The 15,070-nt window shown below is 39.6% G+C and overlaps 2 protein-coding genes across 2 annotated transcripts in view; one reads left to right on the top strand and one right to left on the bottom strand.

Annotated features, from left to right (window-relative positions):
- Positions 1 to 457: 457 nt before the first annotated feature.
- LOC134534513 (keratin-associated protein 5-4-like) lies at positions 458 to 5,835 on the top strand. Its single transcript, XM_063372991.1, has 3 exons — positions 458 to 461; positions 5,232 to 5,570; positions 5,612 to 5,835. Exons 1-3 carry the CDS (start codon positions 458 to 460, stop codon positions 5,833 to 5,835), a joined length of 567 nt encoding a protein of 188 aa, XP_063229061.1.
- Positions 5,836 to 6,108: 273 nt separating this feature from the next.
- LOC134534512 (zinc carboxypeptidase-like) overlaps positions 6,109 to 15,070 on the bottom strand; it is a 58,817-nt gene continuing 49,855 nt past the window's right edge. The window contains exons 9-10 of the mRNA XM_063372990.1: positions 11,520 to 11,604; positions 6,109 to 6,296 (exon numbers count right to left, since the gene is read on the bottom strand). Of these exons, the coding sequence (XP_063229060.1) occupies positions 6,109 to 6,296; positions 11,520 to 11,604 (273 nt within the window). The remainder of the gene's footprint in view (positions 6,297 to 11,519; positions 11,605 to 15,070) is intronic.

Below are 15,070 nucleotides of genomic sequence, written 5' to 3'. Positions count from 1 at the left end.
GTGCAGTTGTTACAGTTGAGCAAACTGGCCACTGTTCAGTTTTTGTTGCATCATGAGAGCTGTGTGTAGCAGAAGCAAGGAGACGTGATTAATATAACGGATAATTTTCAAATAAACTATGAAACTAAGAGATTATTTGGCATGATTATAGGAATGGCAGTATCGTATTAGGAGAGAAGAAGATTACTTTGTATTTGTATTTAACAAATAGAACGAATTACTGGAAATCAAAGGGCTGTTAATAGATTAGTCGACTATTAATGGACATTGTGTTCTTTCTAAGGCAAAATGACTTTTGAGGTTTTTCAAAATCCTAATTTTTGAATTTTTGAGGAAGAAAACGAGAAAGTTTTCCTCGAAAAGAGAAATTTTTAACTTTTCAAATTTTTTGAGAATTTTCGGCGGCATTTTTTTTTTTTTTGTGAAAACTGGAAATTTTGGAGAATTTTGAGGATTAATGGGTAAATATTGGCCAATTTTGAATGTCAAAGGTCAAGGTCAATGTCAACGTTCAAGGTCAGGGTCATCCAAGATGGCCGCCGTAACGTCACAATCCAAGATGGTGGGCGTACACAACGCTCCTTGACCCAGTAGCCCCTTTTCTATACTACTAGTTGTTTTTCATAGTCGATTAATCTATTAACAGCCCTTTGATTTCCAGTCATTCGTGCTATTTTTAAAATACAAATACGACTCAATATTTGACCAAGACCGACCAGCCAAGGACAATTACAACAAGACATGACTTACAACTGTACAACTGCACCTCTACGAATACCACAAGACAGGTCAGAATCAGTTAACTACCAACCATACACGACTACCATCCAGATGGACTACTCTGACAGCCTACAAGACCAATCTAACTCTCTGATGGATACATCTGACACACTAAATGACGTTACTGACTGCGACATGGACACCACTTGAAAATCCACTGTTCACGACGAATATTATACTGCCATTCCTATCATCATGCCAAATTATCTCTTAACTTCATAGTTTATTTGAAAATTAAACGTTACAATAATCCCTTCTCCTTGCTTCTGCTACACACTTTCCAGTTTATGATGTAAATACTGTTGTTTACAATAGCTTACCCACAGAGTACGAGTAAGAATGTTAAACTGTTCCACGAATCAGTGTAAATAACGTGGAGTACGAAAGTGTAAGTGCAATCTACTTGGAACACAGCTAAAGTCTGAAAGCAATAAGGGCATATGAGAGTGCCTGAGAAAAATTGTGTTGCTAATTAATTGCATGGGAAACTATGAAAGTATCAGTGTTTAGTTTTCCAAAAAAATGATGTCAAAAGCGAGTGGCTAGCTGCCATTCCCAGAGAGTTTACACTCTCAGCGCATTAAAAGGTAACTACGTGATTTTGCAACTGCAACGTATGGTTGTTGTTGTTAAAATGCAGTTTAAAATATTTTAACAAAAAATTTTACTGGACACTAAGTGTAATAAAAATATATTGAAAAAAGTTTTTTTTTATTCTTTGAGCATGATTCAAGGTTATCAATTATATTTGTTTTATTTACATATTTTACAGATTTCAGATTTTTTTTAAGCTTTACGCAAATAATTTTTTTTTTAACAAAGATTATTGCCATTGTTTACTATAAATTAGTTTTCCTATTTTATTACGTCCCTCCACCCTAAATAAAATACTTAGTTGTTTACGTGAAGTTTTTTTCATCCTTTTTCGCTTAGCTACACGTTTAAATATTTCATTTATAATTATATTATTTAACTGCATATTTGCTTATAATTGTTCTTAATTTTAAGTGACAAAAATTTAAAGTTTTGACGTTTTTAACGCGAACATATACCTAATTTCTTAGTAAATTTCTTAGTTTTACTTCGAAACACGATACGTAAAACTAAAAACAATCTTATAATTTTTTAAATAAATTATATTCATCAAACAATCGCAAAAGCAAATCGTATCATCTCCAGCATGCCTGAATGTTAATTAGGGATTAACACCCAACACCTCGTCGCTACCAACGTGTATGATAAGGAAGTTGTAACATATGCACTTACGTGAGGAAAATCAGAGAACAGAAAGAAAATGTATCCGCTCATGTTTCTCCACTTGCGATAAATCTAGTTTTGACCTCACGAGGGTGTGAACCCAGAGAGACCTGAAATGAATCGAATGATCCTGGCTCTACAACGCCCTGGTCTCCGTTCCCAGATGTCTTTCAACTGGTCATTGACCCCGATATACAAATTTGTAAGCTCTGATTCAGGACGATAGTGACCATACTGAGATATCTGTAACACTCCATTAAACATGTAAATGATATAAAAATTAAATTAAATTATTAAAACATTTCATGAAACCACCGAAAACTTTAAAACTTAAAAATCAATGGGTTTATTTAGTATGCTATATTTTGACTCTTAAAATTATGCTATTGAACATTTAAAATATATATTTTAAAAAGATTGCTTACAAATTAAAAAATGACTTCTAGTGCCCTCTTGAATGCTGACTTGAGCATAGCCGAGCTCTATCACCTTGATGGTTCCTAATGAACGTGAAGGATGTTCCTTGTATATGTAGAGTGTCCACAATTTTTAATGCAATTCTTCTTAATCTCATTACGTAGATAGTAGTTGTTGTGCACATAAATCGCCTCCCTAAAAGGCTATGCAGTTTCCATTACCAAATATGTCGGTCCCGGAGTTCTCATGACTAAAAATAAGCAGATCAACAAATAAAAAAAAAACATTCCCCTCCACCATTCCCCAAAATATTGAGGCTACGATATGAAGTAGGCCAGATCAGGATTGGAAACTTGGTCTTTTGTATGTCCAGCAATGTCTCCTCTATGTTCCACCCACTTAGAGGTTGTTGATTAAAATTGCTATAAATTTAATAATTATGTCTACTCTGCTACAAGAAAAACGTTGAAGGACTTTTACCTAAAAATATTTTATTGATGAGACAAAATAACACACACTTACACTTGAAGCAAATACAATTAATTGATTTAAAAGTTAGGGCTGTAAAATATATATTTAATTTGAAACTAATCAAATTCAATTCTAAGCGGCAGTGAAGATGCTCATTCCCGGAATATATTGATTAATTCATGATTCATTCATTCATTAGTTTTCTCACATTCATGTACATCCAAATAAGTTCCAACCTGTTCATTCAGTTTGTTACAGACGAAATACCAATTTTTAAACCTTAAAATTAATGAAAGAAACTTTGACATTACAATGACAAGTGATGACATATTTTAATGTAACTGTGTGAACAGGAAATGGTAACGTTACACAAAATAATCTCACAAAGATATATTTTTAATAATTTTTATTAACTTATTAAAACAATTTCTACTAGCTGCTATAGAAATCATTCGTCAACAATGATTCATTTCTCAAATAGTCCATTACATCTAAACTTTAAATGAATAATATATTAAAACAATAAAATTTGGCCTGGCATGTTGCCAGTTAGAATTTGTGTAAGCCAAGCTACGTTTAAGTTATGTATTATGCAGTTGTGGATAGATAATGGTTGGCGGAAAGTTTTAATATCAGCTCGTGGGAATAACATCACGTCTACACTCTAAATATTAAACACGTAAAACCTTATGTGAATCACCGGAATTTTGACGAATAGTTGTTTGAAATCTTTTTTCATTCTGAACCGGTTTGGAGCAGTTTTGGTGGTTTTCCCGTGAAATTTGAAATTCCGCTGCTTTGAGATTTTTCTACAGTTTCACTTTTAAACTACGCAAGGAACGTAGAGAAACACAAGAAAATCAGGGCCATTTAAAAAAAATGTGGCAATACTTCACCATACTTACAACTTAAAATTATAAAACAGTACAAAATACATTTCTTCCTCTGGCTCCTGTTTGCAAATCATGTTTATCAAAATAAAAACATAATTATGAAATCGTCCATAATTTGGTTAAAATTGTTAGTTGCTGTCACTGTGCGAAAGTATAACAATAAAAAAGTGAATGCATGCAATAAAAACCATCTCATGGTGTTCTATCCGCTTAACGCATACGTCTACAAACGTTTACGGTAAAACTTCAGTTCAAACATAGAAACGCAAGAAATTAGAAGTTACCCGATTCTAATGTTTCATTTTTGCGTCTTGCGTAGTTTCAAATGGTCGTTATTTAACTTATTTTGCCTTGTGTTTCTTGCGTCCTTATGCAGTTTTTGAGGCTGCCAATTAAAAAAATGTAGAGACTAATGCACGTTTTGAATGTTTTCCTTATAGAGATTGAAATTGTATAACTTCTTCTTTAAAAATACAATGTTATGTTGTGGAAAATATTTACTACTGACTTTTACTACGCTTCTAAAGTCACAGAAGCAGGCTCTTCCTGTTAGCAGAAATTCACTTTATCCCATTTTAGGCAATTTGTGACAAAAATCGGAATTACAGTAGTCCGCCGCATGCAGTGATATGCAGCCAATAAGATGTCCCGAAAAATTCCATCCGTCCGTCAAAGTTGGGCAACTTCACAATTTGGACGGACGGATTGTTCTGAAAGGTTTTTGTTTGACAAGTACAAATATAGTTTGTTTGATTGTTTAGCTGCTTAAAAATTTTTTTCTGAACTTGGGTTTGAACAAATTAAAAAAAATATTTTTTATTAATAATTTTCCAAGTTACAGAAATGCAATTAATTAATCATGGTACCTCTGTAAAAGTTTTTAAAATAATTACTAAAGTGAATAGAATTTTGTCTAATTATTTATAAGAGCATAACTTAAATAATTTTCAAACTAATCAAATCATACAAGGGAAAATTTCTCCTAAATATAATTTTTCTTATCGGTTGGCAACATATGAACACGAAAACAAATATTACGAAACAAGCGGAATTATTTAAATCGCTCGGTGGTACGGACGTGTGGATTACGGACGGATAGACGTACGCACACGACGGGCTACTGCAGTTTCTAATTGGGTAATTGTTTCCTATTGCTTATCGAGTTTTAATTTTAAAAGAATATATCATATATGTGTTTGTGATGCATATCTGCATAATTACCAAAATTATTTTATTGTAAATTTGAGGATAATTGTTCCCCGGAGCAATTGTTCTGAGTGAAAATGTAAACTGAAAACAGAGTGAGCAGTTGAATGAACTAGTGGTTTGAAGCTGTATTGATGACTCTGGAGGCAGCTCGGACGTGAACTGGACACGCAGTGCTGTGTCTTGGAGACGTGGGGGTTGCGCTAGAAGGTGGGGAGGGCCAGTACTGTCAGGCGGGGGTCGCGCTAGAAGGTGGGGAGGGCCAGTGCTGTCAGGCGGGGGTCGCGCTAGAAGGTGGGGAGGGCCAGTGCTGTCAGGCGGTGGTCGCGCTGGAAGGTGGGGAGGGCCAGTGCTGTCAGGCGGGGGTCGCGCTGGAAGGTGGGGAGGGCCAGTGCTGTCAGGCGGGGGTCGCGCTGGAAGGTGGGAAGGGCCAGTGCTGTCAGGCGGGGGTCGCGCTGGAAGGTGGGGAGGGCCAGTGCTGTCAGGCGGGGGTCGCGCTGGAAGGTGGGGAGGGCCAGTGCTGTCAGACGGGGGTCGCGCTGGAAGGTGGGGAGGGCCAGTGCTGTCAGCGGGGGTCACGCTGGAAGGTGGGGAGGGCCAGTGCTGTCTGGCGGGGGTCGCGCTGGAAGGTGGGGAGGGCCAGTGCTGTCAGGCGGGGGTCGCGCTGGAAGGTGGGGAGGGCCAGTGCTGTCAGGCGGGGGTCGCGCTAGAAGGTGGGGAGGGCCAGTGCTGTCAGGCGGGGGTCGCGCTAGAATGTGGGGAGGGCCAGTGCTGTCAGATGGGGGTCGCGCTGGAAGGTGGGGAGGGCTAGTGCTGTCAGGCGGGGGTCGCGCTGGAAGGTGGGGAGGGCCAGTGCTGTCAGGCGGGGGTCGCGCTGGAAGGTGGGGAGGGCCAGTGCTGTCAGGCGGGGGTCGCGCTGGAAGGTGGGGAGGGCCAGTGCTGTCAGGCGGGGGTCGCGCTGGAAGGTGGGGAGGGCCAGTGCTGTCAGACGGGGGTCGCGCTGGAAGGTGGGGAGGGCCAGTGCTGTCAGACGGGGGTCGCGCTGGAAGGTGGGGAGGGCCAGTGCTGTCAGGCGGGGATCGCGCTAGAAGGTGGGGAGGGCCGCGGTGACGAGCGCCACCACGCCGTCCAGGGTCTCCTCGCCGGAGGGCAGGATCTGCGCGGCGGGCAGCAGGAAGCCGTGCGCGCCGGTGTCCCGCAGCTCCACCGTGAAGGCCACCGGCACCCCCAGCGCGCCGTGCGCCCAGTCGGGGCTCACGCCGCTCGCCGCGTCTGCAACCGCCACAGTCTCCTCAGCCACACGGCCAGTGTTTCCATACAGTACCTTGTCGCTTTCATCTCAGCTGCTCCGGCAGCACATTCTAGCGGCGGGTGCGGAAACTACGTGCGATTCGCGTACTGCAAGGTTTTGTTGTGTTTTTATGTATCACGCTCAGCATTTTTTTGACGTGACAACGTCTAATAAATCGATGAACGCTGGCGAACGCTGGCTGCAGGCACGAAAAATTGTCCCACTACAGATGTCCCACTACGGATGTCCCACTATGTATGTGTTTTTTTTTTCCTAACCTAAATTAAAAGTAAGTGTGTTCTGGAGGGGTCTGGATTAGGGACAGACTCTAAGTGCGTCTCAGGCCGAAGCCTATACGCTCTAATCATGCAGGGGTTAGCCATGCGGGAGAGGGTGCATGCATCGTATGCTAGGAGGGGGATTGGCCAGCCATGTGTTTACGCATGCGTTGCATCTCTCTGGTATGTTGCGGACAGTACAGAAAACTCGGCCGGCACGTGGCGGCGTACTGGTTTGAGGTTATTGATGTGCACCGTGCCACGGGAGTATATTCGCAAGGAAATGGCGTTCTTACAAGTACGTATTATTTTAATTACTAGAGTAAATCAGTGTATTTAAACAGTGTTGTATGAGTATTGTTTTAGCTGTGACACTAAATATTTATTGCTGGTATGATACTTTTCACGCTTTAGTTTGACATTGGTAATCATTTGTAATGAGTTATTATTTGATCACCTAAATCACACACCCTATTATAGTTATGAGCCCACGAGCGTGTAATATTTCGAGTCCAACAGAGAATATGCTAGTTAAAAGAAATTAAAACAAATATCGTGCGTGGGATGTTTTTAATTTATAACATCTGACACAATTGTTTCAATATGGCCTCGTGGCTGTGCGGTGAGCAACGTTGACTACTATTCAATAGGTAGACGGTTTAAATCCCGGTGGCTGAAATATTTTTTTGTACTTGTAAAAATAAATACGACGCGCACGACACTTCAAAAGTAATAAATATATTTGAATTAATGTATACAAATAAAAGTAAATTTATTAATTAAATTGTACATTTCATTTCACTCCTTCTTTGTATCCATACAAAATAGTGATAATTCAATAAAACTGATTAAATTTTATTCATTAAAGTATGCAGAGATAGATTTTATCATACAAAAGATAGAAGAATTTTAAAAAAAATTTCTTCCTCAAAGAATATAGTATTTGTAATGCCTAAAATGGTTTGGTTGCAAAAACCTATTACGGCTCAGTCTCAGGCCGAATATGATATTTCCTTTTCTTCTGGATCAATCATTTCATCAATGTTTTGTTATGAAGTTGTCACGTTAAACTATCGTCCGTAAACCGACTTTACAGACAACCATTTTTTATATTAATTTTTGGTGTTAACATGTGCGTATATATTTTTTAAGAATTCTACGTAAAATTTTGTATCCGAGTGTATTCGCAATATGAGAACAAATTAATTTGCTAGTTACCGAGGTTATATGTTATACATCTCTGGTGAGTACTGAAAAACTTGTTCACAGTATTTTTTTCGTATTTTCGTTGCTTTGCGGGTGTGATTTTACTGGTATGAGCATTAAACTTTGGTTTCCGAATAACTGTCATAATGCTGGATTGGTGTTTCGTGGGTGTTTTTTAGATTATTTTTACTAAATTCGTTTGTGAAATATATTACGATCCATATTTTTTTTTACGGATGAGTTATAAAATCTGAATTAAACAATTTTGTAAACAATGTATAAACATATTTCCACCCACTGGGTCTAGTGGGCCAAGGGGCCCAGGTTCGATTCCTGGCCGTGAAGGGGCTAATGGATGACCTTCTCCCTGGGTTCAGGATTGTGTGTTCGTGATGTCCCTTCCACCCTCATCTCGCGGGAGGCAATGGTAAACCACTGTAGAATCATCCTGCCTCAGCAAGCATGGGGACGTCCAGCCTGTGCTCACGACACTCAATAATGTGTAACACGACTCATCATCATCACCATGTAAACATTGATGGCTGACATTATTTGTGTTGCAGATGTAATGGTGACGAAACTTTTAACATCTAGTTGTTCGTTGCTGTTCGTCATGCACTGCGTGTTCACAATAACGTTGTAACGCCCCTCGTGCCTCAAAATTAAATTATTTTAAATTAATTAAAAAGAGCCTTGGAAACTTGCTGGGTAAGAAAAATAAGAAAAATAAAGTTATTGACCAGAGGTGGCACGAGGTGGAGAAGAAGACAATTTGTAACTGCCTGATACAAGCAACTTGGGAGCTGGTGGATCTTTTAAGGGAAGAAGGTATATCATAAATAAATTAACACTACACAAGTAGCTTGGTCTATAGGTTCCCTGTTTTATTTAAAAATGTAAATAATGAATTCTGTTTTCCATTTGATTTGGCATTTATAAGTTTCCCAATTAATGATATTAACAATATACTTAAGTTTTTTGAGAAAGGGCCGGCCCTATATTAGTATAACAACACATACTCAACTTTAACAACAAACAATTACATAAACAAAAATTTATAAGTATCACACCAAAATTTGATTCTTCCAAATATTACATCGATGATTAGTTTTATTCATTCTACATATTCTTGAGGAAAGCACTGTTCGCTGGTAGGCTATTCATTCGATTAATGTAGTTCGTAGCTAGAAAATGGGGGAGGGATGTTGATTTTACATTACCACCCGGGTCTTCAAAAGATAACGTCGGTTCGCGGAAACATCTCTTCTAACGTGACCCGCAGTGGAGGTGCAGGACCACGAGCTGGGAGCAATTTGTCTCTCCAGCACTTCGACCCTGTCTGAAACCCAAATCAAATTCAAAACGAATTAGACTTGCTTCCAGACAGTCCTACACCGTCGGCGCAAAAGGCCAACAAACGGGAATGTGGGAGAAAAGGCCGGATTACTCACCAAACAGGGTGTAGAGTTCGGAGCTCACTAGGTGTCTCGCCCCGACATCAGGATGCCGCGCACCGAGAAGACGCGAATGGGCGAACGAAGCCGAAAATTTAAAAAAAAAAATAAAAAAATACTAAAACTTAAAAGTTAGCGACATGACTTGAACTAATTACTACTACTGACCGACTACTGAACAAATGGGATCACATCCCTTAGAGCAACTGACTACATCTCTTCTGCACCCGAATTCGCAATTCCCGCGAAAAACCTCCTAGCGGAGAGGACGTCGAGAAGACGTGGTCAGTAGCCGCGATCAGAGGACAGAGTCCACGAGGGCGGACGAGGCTTCTAATTAAAACAGGCGCTAAAGCCCTAGTGAGGAGGGGGGAAGGTTCGGTTCTAAGCCGAAAATTTCCGAAGGAGTCCGAGGCGGGCGTGACAAGAACACGACATGCGCGCTCTCTACCGGACCGAAAAGAAGGCAACGAACAATCGACTTCTACAGGTCGGGAGGAAGAATCATAGGGCCATAAGGCGTAGCGGCGCTGCGCTCTGGCGGTGTAAAGGGGAACTAACGGAGGCGGTGAACTGACTCGCCGCCAGGTGTCACGAGCGTAGTCTCAGCTCGCTGGCCACCATGGGTGAAGTTGCTTTTTTCTGCCGCTAGATTTCGCGGAGGTCTCTTTAGGTCTCTTGGCTAAGTTCATGTCAGGTCACTGCTCCTGGATTTCTCAGAACTAAGGGGGAAGGGTGGGGGAAACAAAAGGCGCAACGAAGCTGGGAACAACCGTCCATGGGATACGCGTTCGTGACAAGATTTACTACTCTCAGCAGCTCTCTGAGACGTAGCAGTTTGCAGCCCAGAAGCTGCTCTATGCAGTTTTGGTCATGCAGGGAATTAAAATAACAAACTCGGGACGTGACTGCAGGCGAGAGAAATTTCAACCGGGCTGACCATGTCCACATTAGACAGCAAAATATCAGATTGGCCCCCTGGGAAGGGGCTTCGGTCCACTGGCACAAAGTTTAAATCCGTGGCGTACACCAGCCTAACAAAAAGTAAATCACCCCCATTAACAACCAGATAAATTAAAAAAATAAGAAACCCCAAAAAATTTTAAAATTATAGAAAAAATGAAAAAGGTGACGAAATGCCTAATTTCCGGCACAACGTGGTGTTTAGCTGTCGCACCGCGTACTTCTCATCGCGTCTCTTCTGTCTCGCTACTGTGATCCCCACGTGACGAGACGCCCGAACACTCCCCTGAGCGAGAGAGACGGTGGGTTTAGTCACGTACAAGGCCGGGTGCAATCGGTGACGTGACAGGCACAATACGCAAATAACCCTGCAACTCCACGCCGATAATGTACCATGACGGCACTTTAAGATCCGGAAACGAACACGGATCACGTAAACGGATACGTATATCACGGAACAGGGTATCTACAAATGGTACACAAACGGACACTGAAGCTTACGGATGAGCTCGGCAAAGTCCATCTCTTCCTTTTACGTTATTTCGTGCGACCAATAGAAGCCGAGCGTTTGGCCATGGTGGTAGCCATGTTTGCTTACGTTTTCGTTTAAAGTACAAGCATGTCTGTATACGGCCTGTTTTTTTACCAAAAACCTTACGTTTTTATTATTATAAATGTTAATCCCGACGCAGGTAACTTTTGTTACGATTGTGTTAGAAAAATGTTTTAACAATTTTTTTTTCCCGTTTGTTGCGTTTCCCTGCAGTGTGGAATCAGCAGACGAATAGCCAAACGTAAATATCTTGCGTTTCCGTGATCCGTTTCTGTTTTTACGTTACTGAGTCATTGTGGACCGGGCCTAAAGCGCATTCGTAGTCTGATAGGGGCCGCTGATCCAGAATAAATGTAATGCGACGCGTGTACTAAATCTGTCTATGAAGTGACAATTTACTTGCGAGTTCCCAACTTTCTATAAATAAAAATTTACTTTACCTCCAGCTTACTCCAAAGAGAAAATATTAATGAATTTTAAATATATGTTTAAAAAACGTAATTTACGGACATCAATTATTTAGCCTCGGAAACTTTCTCTTGAATGCTGTTTTATTTTTTACGCTACAAAAACAAAAAAAAACGTAATATAAACAAATTATTTTCCTGATTCTTTTCAATATTTCAGCAAAGCTGCAGTTAACTGGGTACTGAATTTCTAGTGTAATTTTTCTTTCGTAGCTTGATTCGTTTTAAAGGTTCAAGGCTACTTAAAGTTACCCGTGCTCCGGGGATTCACAACTATACTCACACAGAACATCAACGGTGGATCCGACTCTGTACTGGGTTCCATATCGTTTCGCGATGGATTCAGCAGTCTTCTGGCCCAGGTCCATCTAGATAAGCAAAAATAATGCAATAAGTTGAGAAATCATGGTCGTGCGCCGTTGGAAAAAAACAAATCCAGCCTGGCTGATAAATAAAAAAATATATATGCATATAAATTACAAAATAAAATTAACATATTTTCTTAACTTTGCTTCCTGTGTTTTGTACAGATTTACATTTTTTTATGTCTTGGTCATCAAGAAGACAACCACTCTGACAACATTTACCAGATATCAAATTAGGCTTTATTTAAGCTTGGATCAAACTTATGACAAGTATGCAAGTTTGCGGCAAATCTCTCATGTAAAGTATGTTATTTGCAGGAAACATGATTCAAGCTAACTAGTTCCCATGCAACAAGCTTCCGAAAAGTGTGCAAAATTGCGGTAAGTTTGTGATGTTAGCTTGCAGCAGTTTGGCTTGTTGTAAGATTGCATTGTGACTCAACTCTTGAGATCGGCAAAGGTCAATGTGCCACTACACAAACGTAAACTAGCATTTATCCTACCTTCTTCACAATCCGAAATTGATTAAAATGAGGTGAAATAAGTTTCCCGGGGGATGGGAAGCTTTGTTGACACATAAATATTGGCCCCCTAAATTCCAATTCAAAACTTATTTGGCCCTCAATCTTAATAATGTATTCAGCAAGAAGTGCCTATGCATTCAAACGCTACTTGACTAGTTGATGGTCGGTGACATGCTCATTGGTTGAAGTGTAGTGGTCTCATTATGGAAACAATTTTAAAGGACTGTTTTTATGGTAGTCACTGTGTTTGACGCCCCTGCCTTAAACGCGATTTGAAAACTACTCAAGATATCCGAGTGGGGTCTGTTTACGGAAAGAATTTGAGAATTGGTTGAGAGCCGAAAAGTAGTTTTTTTTTTCGGATTAAATTTTTAAACTGTGTTTTTTAGAAGAGTGACAATGGCTAAGAGGCGTGTTTTCAGAGTAATTTTTAGGCATAAAAAACCAACACAGATTCTTAAAAGCACGTAAGGGACTTTCATTACACCTTTATCTTAATTTCTCCGCCCTATAATGTTACGGTCACCGCTCAAATTTCATAGTTGTCCTATGCGCAACGAGAAGACTGCGCGCCAGTTCAGAGCCTTGCGCTTAGAGGCGATACCGCGCTAGAAGCACCAGCGAGCATTGCGCTTATCATCTCGCCTCACTAACATTTATAAACCCCTGACCAAACTGCCTCCTTAACGACGGAAATTGTACTTATATTTATTAACCATCATCATACGTAGGCAAGCACCATTTCCGCAAAATTTTGGATGTTGCAATATGGCGATGGTGGGGTATAAAGTGACTTCAAGTACATCACAGCATGCCATCTCCTGAAATTCCTTTAGGCTCTTTCACACTGTACAATTTTTGACTTAGACTTAAGTTTTCAACAAAGTAATATTGGATGAATATCTGGATTTTTATTTTATTCATAAAGTATATTTGGACACAGAATCTCAAGCATGTTTTAAATAATTTTATACTAAAAAAGGGTAAACTTCTGATAGAGCTAGCTCAAACTTTGCAATAATGAATTTTTTAAATTAAAATAATGCATCATAATACTTTATGAAATTTTTAAACACTTTATGCGTTTTTTTTTCCTTTTGAAATGATTGTAAATTTAAATATCATTAATCATTTGTACTCCTTGCACAATAAACTGAATTTTCTGCGTTAATTAAAAGTTTTCTTTAAAAGTTCTCATATTCCAGGTAAAATATTTTGCACACAATATTATTATTTGCAATATTTTTTTTCTTTTACAATGTCTTTAATCTCCCATATGTCTTTCGACGTTTTAAAGATTCGTTATGACGGCTGATTCCGACAAACATACAACCTATTTTTGAAAAAGTTATATATACAAAATACTTCATGACGTTTTCGGTGTCGTCATAATCTTCCAATATTATCTGACCAACTTTTTTGGAAGGTGAGGTTTCTTGGCATGTGGTTTCTAGCCGTGTCGAAGAAGAAGATTTCACGTTGGTCAACATTGCAGTCACCATCTTCAGGGTAGCAATCTGCAGAATGTGACGACTGCGACGTCAACTGAAACGACGGTGAACTCTTCGCCTTCGACACGACTGTTACCCCAAGCCAAGAAACCTCAAACAATGACGGTAAAATCGTGCGGTCCTCATTTATTGGGAGGTGTTTGATGCGAGAGATTGTCAGTGTGACAGGGCCTTAGACAAAATCGTGTCAGTTTGACAGAGCCTTTAGCGAAAGTTTTTGACAGTGTGACACGGCCATAAGCGAGAGTTTGACAATGAGAAAGGGCTTTTAGGCAAAAAAAATGTTCAGTGTGACAGGGTCTAAGCAAAAGTTTGACTGTGTTACAGGGTTCGAGCGAAGGTTGTTTAGGGTTACAGGGTCTTAAGCTAAAGTGCGACAGTGTTACAAGGCTTTCAGCTAACGTTTGTCAGTGTGACAGGGCCTTAAGTAAAAGTTTATCAGCGTGACAGGGCCTTAAGCTAGAGTTTATTGGTGTGACAGGACCTTAAGTGAAAGTGTGACAGTATGACATGGTTCTAAGCTAAAGTTTATCAGCGTGACAGGGCCTTAAGCTAAAGTTTATCAGTGTGACAGGGTCTTAAGCTAAAGTTTATCAGTGTGACAGGGTCATAAGCTAAAGTTTATCAGCGTGACATGGCCTTAAGCTAAAGTTTATCAGTATGACAGAGTCTTAAGCTAAAGTTTATCAGCGTGACAGGGTCTTCAGCTAAAGTTTATCAGTGTGACAGGGTGTTAAGCTAAAGTTTATCAGCGTGACATGGCAGTAAGTTATGGTGTATCAGTATGACAGGGTCTTAAGCTAAAGTTTATCAGTGTGACAGGGTCTTAAGCTAAAGTTTATCAGCGTGACAGGGCCTTAAGCTGAAGTGTGACAGTATGACAGGGTCCTAAGCTAAAGTTCACCAGATTATCTTGTAGCTTTATAGAAAATAATCATATTATAGATTATGTATGTTTACTTAAAGACTACTCTGGATATAATCCTTTTTATAAGGTTTGCAAGAGTAGTTTATTTATATTTATTGCACACATGATTATATTTTTAACACACATATATATATATATTATATAATATAATACAGTTTATATTATATAATAATTCATATCCTTTTAGCTTGCTTATACAGGTTTCCAGGGCGTTATTCTGTCATAATTCTTATTCTTATTTTCAAAGAGAGATCTGGTGTATATTTTTAATTCTCTTATTCTTAATTAATTCTTTTCAGTTCATTTATCTAATTTGATATAATATTCCGGCTGTTCGATTACACTATACACAAGAAGAACAGCCAAAGAAACTTGTGTAGGAGATTCAAAGAGTTATTTTATTTTTCTGTAGTAAGTTATTCCGTATCGGAAAGCAGATCTTCCATCAGAGATTGTTCGTGCATCCAACTATCGAAACGCTCCAGTCTCTTGGATACTTCAAAGGT

Source organism: Bacillus rossius, chromosome 7, assembly GCF_032445375.1.
Source record: "Bacillus rossius redtenbacheri isolate Brsri chromosome 7, Brsri_v3, whole genome shotgun sequence".
Lineage (NCBI taxonomy): Eukaryota > Metazoa > Arthropoda > Insecta > Phasmatodea > Bacillidae > Bacillus > Bacillus rossius.
Note: the sequence above shows the minus strand (reverse complement) of the source record. Positions and strands in the feature narration are given on the sequence as shown.

Excerpts from the sequence above, each read along its gene's own strand:
- LOC134534513 (XM_063372991.1), top strand. Across the intron at positions 5,571-5,611 it reads GACGGGGGTCGCGCTGGAAG|GTGGGGAGGGCCAGTGCTGT; the intron begins GTGGGGAGGGCC and ends TCACGCTGGAAG.